The 4367-nt window shown below is 32.2% G+C and overlaps 1 protein-coding gene across 5 annotated transcripts in view; it reads right to left on the bottom strand.

Moving 5' to 3' along the window:
- The window catches only part of PPWD1 (peptidylprolyl isomerase domain and WD repeat containing 1), a 22068-nt gene that overhangs the window by 15189 nt on the left and 2512 nt on the right, over positions 1-4367 (bottom strand). For all 5 annotated transcript variants that reach the window (XM_008567761.1, XM_008567762.1, XM_008567765.1 and 2 more), the window contains exons 2-4: positions 4135-4237; positions 1876-1976; positions 1613-1733 (exon numbers count right to left, since the gene is read on the bottom strand). In XM_008567761.1, the coding sequence (XP_008565983.1) occupies positions 1613-1733; positions 1876-1976; positions 4135-4237 (325 nt within the window). The remainder of the gene's footprint in view (positions 1-1612; positions 1734-1875; positions 1977-4134; positions 4238-4367) is intronic.

Raw genomic sequence — 4367 nt, 5'->3', positions numbered from 1 at the left:
CCGGTCATCTTTAAAAAAAAAAAAAAAAAAAAATTTCTGGTGCATTGCTTTTTGGATCCCTGTAAAACAGTCTATATATAACTTACTTTTAAATAGGTTAGCATGTAACAGTATACTTTATAAATGCATTCCTGAAATACTTAAAATATTTTAGTTATGGCTATGCTCAAAAGAAAAGCATTGTCCTATCATACTCTCATTAATACTAACTAATATTGATTGACATTAAAACTACAAGCTTTGAACATTCTGCCTGATGAACTAAGTGTAAAAGGATTGGGACAGATTTAATCAATATACCAAATTTATACATTCGAATGAGTGTTGTCTCCTTCAAAATAGTCATTCTGAGAAGTTACACTATTATTCCAACCACGGTGCTGATGCTCAATCTTCAAGTTTTTATCAAAGTCTGAAATATACTCTTTGGTGTATCCTCAAACGACAAATGTTCAGTAATTGTGAATGGATTTGATTTTTTAAAATAGCTAATGTCTGGGGAAACAAAGCTGGGGAATAAGACATATGATCAAGTTAGGTAATTTTATTTGTGGTCAAAAAATAAGTTCTAACCATAAATAATGAGACCGATTTCCTTTAGTGGCTTCATGTAATCATAAACTGATTTTTAAGGAAATCCCCAAATTTGGAATTATTTGAATTATGGACATAATTAAATTTAACCCATAGTAGACTTTCTAGAGATAAGGTCTTTTTAGGTGGTAATTAAGGTTAAATGAGGTCATTAGGGTGAGGCCCTAATCTGAAAGGCCTGTGGTATTATAAGAAGAGAAATATTTCTCTCACTTCTCTCTCTCCTTTTATCTTTCTCTCCCTCCTTCGTCCAACCATGTGATGACACAGTGAAAAGCCAGGAATAGAGCCCTCATCAGAAACCAAAACCCGCTGGAACCTTGATCTTGGACTTTGCAGCCCCCACAGCTGTAAGAAAATAAATTTCTGTTGTTTAACTCACCCAGTCTATGATATTTTGTTACAGCATCCAAATGGACTAAGGAAATTTTTTGACAATGCTATGACTTTCAAGCTGACATTCATTTAGATGTGAATACATTTAGTATGTTATCTTCAAAAAGACATGCTTAAAACAAAGTATCAGTCTTATTACTATACAGTCCAACCACATAGTTTGGGTATTAATATATGCCAAAATTTAAAATCACCAACAAATGCTTCACTTCCAAAAGTGTGCATAAACCTTAAAAGAACACAATTCCATATTACTGAAATAAGTACATCAAGGAAGTTAATTCTAAGTACCAGTAATTAGAAATGATGGATCCTCATTAATTTACTAAGTAGTGTTAATTGGATATAACAAATCCTTGATACGATACTGTTTGGAAAATTTTTTTTTGGTATTTATTGAGCATTTTATTTGTTTGGAAATTTCTGGGATTAATAAAAACCACAGCAGAAGCCTTCAAACATGGTAACTTTCATTGTATCTAATTTTCCCAAGCAAAACCCAAAGGCACATTTTTTTAATGGTATGGTAATATACTCTGTTTAGGAATAATCTATGAAAGGGTAAAGTTTGGTTTAAAAATTATTTCAGTAAGTTAAAAATACATACTTTAAAAAAACTCACCCAAGCTTCAGCATATTGATCATGTCAAAGTTCACTACATCAAACACCTTCATTGCTTTATCATCACCCACAGAACAGAACAATGCTCCCTCAGAGCTAACTGCAATACTCTCAATAACTCCTATTTAAATAAATCAAATTAGAACATTCTAGTAAATGCCAATGAAATAAATATGAATGATTCAAAGAAAAAAATATTTTTAAAGTAATTTTAATTAGTGTAGTTTAAAAGAGTATAAAATAAAACAAGGTGAAATTCTTACCTAGGTGACTACGAAAATGTTTAACAAATTCAATTCCCTCTTCTATTTTTTTCCAGAACTTAACATGTCCATCATGACTGGCAGTGATAATAAAATCTGTCCTGCATATAAAAAAGTTTAAAAGTTAATTCCTAAAATGGATCTATGAATCACTCAGTACCACCAAAGCCATCATTTACTGAAAATCTCTGACTCTTTCATAGTAGGTTTTTAAAAAAATCTTTCTTTATGCAGACCACTGTATTAGGGTAGGTAGAAAACTGCAAATTTTGAAGATCTTTTTTGGATATCATAACAATTACTGTTGTACTAATTTTAATCCCAAGGGCTAGGCTCAGAACTGAATTAATATATTAAACAAACAAACAAACAAACAAACACTAGGAATCATAGACTTTAGGATTCCTTATTGTTAAAATTACTCTTTAGGCAATATTTTCATGAGAAAATGTACTATTTTTCAGAAATATAAAATGAAAATAAATTGAAAAATAAATGAAAAATCTCCACATACTACTTTTATGTATAGCAAAATTCAACATAAGTTTGTTTTATATCCTTTCCAAGGTATTTTGGTTAATTATTAAAAAATTTTATATAGAACAGTCTCCCCTGTAAGGCACATAAAAACAGAAACCATTTATTGAAACCTAGTATATGTCAGGTACTTTACACACATTACCTTAGTTCATCTTTACAGCAACTCAATTAGGTGAGTATTTTTATCACTATTTTATAAATAGGAAATAGTTTTAGAATGTTAAATTTACTTGCCCCAGGTCCATAGCTAGAGAGTGGCTTTCAGATCTACCTAAGCACAAAACCTTTAAGTTTTTTGGGGGGCACCTGGCTGGTACAGGGACCTGAACCCTTGACCTTGGTGTTATCAATACCATACTCTAACCAACTGAGCTAACTGGCCAGCCCAAAACCTGTAATTACACTCCATTGCTTTTGGTTAAAAAAAAACAAAAAAACTCAAGGAGCGAGTGATAGCAATGCTGGTACCAATACACTGCTTTATACACCAACAACTCTGGACTAGGAAAGGTGTTAATATTTGGTCAGAATTATCCTATATGTGAAATATAAAGATATTTAGATTTATATCTGAAATGGAATTTGTCTTCAAGAGATCAAGAATAGACTGATTCAAAAAATGAAGTAATCCGTTTACTTTCCAAAATCAGTGCCAATATAATCCAAGCCACTAACATATCGCATCCAGATTTCTATACCAGCCTTCTAACTGCTCTCCCTTTATCTATTCTTCCCCTATTGAATCCATTCATCTCAGCTAGAGTGGTCCTTCAAAAAAAAAAAAAAAAAATCTGATATTACTCTTCTGCTCACAGTTTCAAAATCCATGTAAGGGATAGAAAGCCCTCTGGGATTTAGCCCTGGCCTTTTTTCTTCGACCTCACCTGCTATTTAACCTCTCTAAACTTCAGTTTCCTCATCTATAAAATGAAGATCATATACTACCTCACGATATTGTTCTTAAGATAAATGAGATAATTTATGAAAAGCCTTAGCACAGTAGCTGGACATACCATGAGCTTATTTTTCCTGTATCATACGAGGAATACATTGTCAAAGACAGAACCCTCTAGTTTGTGTTTGTCTTCTGGAGATAAGTGCCAAGACGGGGATAAACCAGGTAGCGTCTGAGCTTCCCTGAAGAAGAGGGTACATTAGTTAAGATAGAAGTAATTGGTAGATGGCCTCTTTGGCATTAATGGAGAAAATGGTGGGAACTAAGACATCCTGGAAATATCAAAGGACCTTCAAAACCAATGAATGGGGGATTTGGAGAAGGATAATAATAGTAGTTATAATGTTTGTTGAGCTCATCCTTCTCCAAAGGATGTCTTAGTTTCCACCATTTTCTCTATTAATGCCAAAGAGGCCAGCTACCAATTACTTCTGTCTTAACTAATATACCCTCTTCTTCAGGGACGCTCAGACGCTACCTGGTTTATCCCCATCTTGGCACTTATCTCCAAAAGACATAAACACAAACTAGGGGGTTCTGTCTTAGACAATGTATTCCTTGTATGATACAGGAAAAAACATGTAGGCTTTAACTTAAACTATTACAGAACTAACATAATTAAATATAAATCTATAAAATCCTAAAATTACTTCTACAAATCCACCTCAAAATTGAAGTTTTTTTAAAATAAAAAACTGTCTTAGAAAATAAAAAATTTCTTAGAAAAAAATTTAATTTAAAATTTAATTATGTGATAGACTTACTTGGTGCACACCACATGGGTGATAACATCTCTATGCATGTAACTGCGCTCATACATGGATGCACTGGGGAGATTATCCAGATAGACTCTTTCAAACTCTAGAACTGAGGGATAAAAAAGCAAAGTAAAAAATTTACTTTTAACAAGTGCATGAACTAAATACTACTTTGTTTTTTCTTTAAAATTTTCTAAATTCTTTTTTTTTTTTTTTTTTGTCTTTTTTCATGTCCGGCA

Source organism: Galeopterus variegatus, unplaced genomic scaffold, assembly GCF_000696425.1.
Source record: "Galeopterus variegatus unplaced genomic scaffold, G_variegatus-3.0.2 Scaffold343, whole genome shotgun sequence".
Taxonomy (NCBI): domain Eukaryota; kingdom Metazoa; phylum Chordata; class Mammalia; order Dermoptera; family Cynocephalidae; genus Galeopterus; species Galeopterus variegatus.
This window is presented reverse-complemented; position numbering and strand designations above follow the sequence as displayed.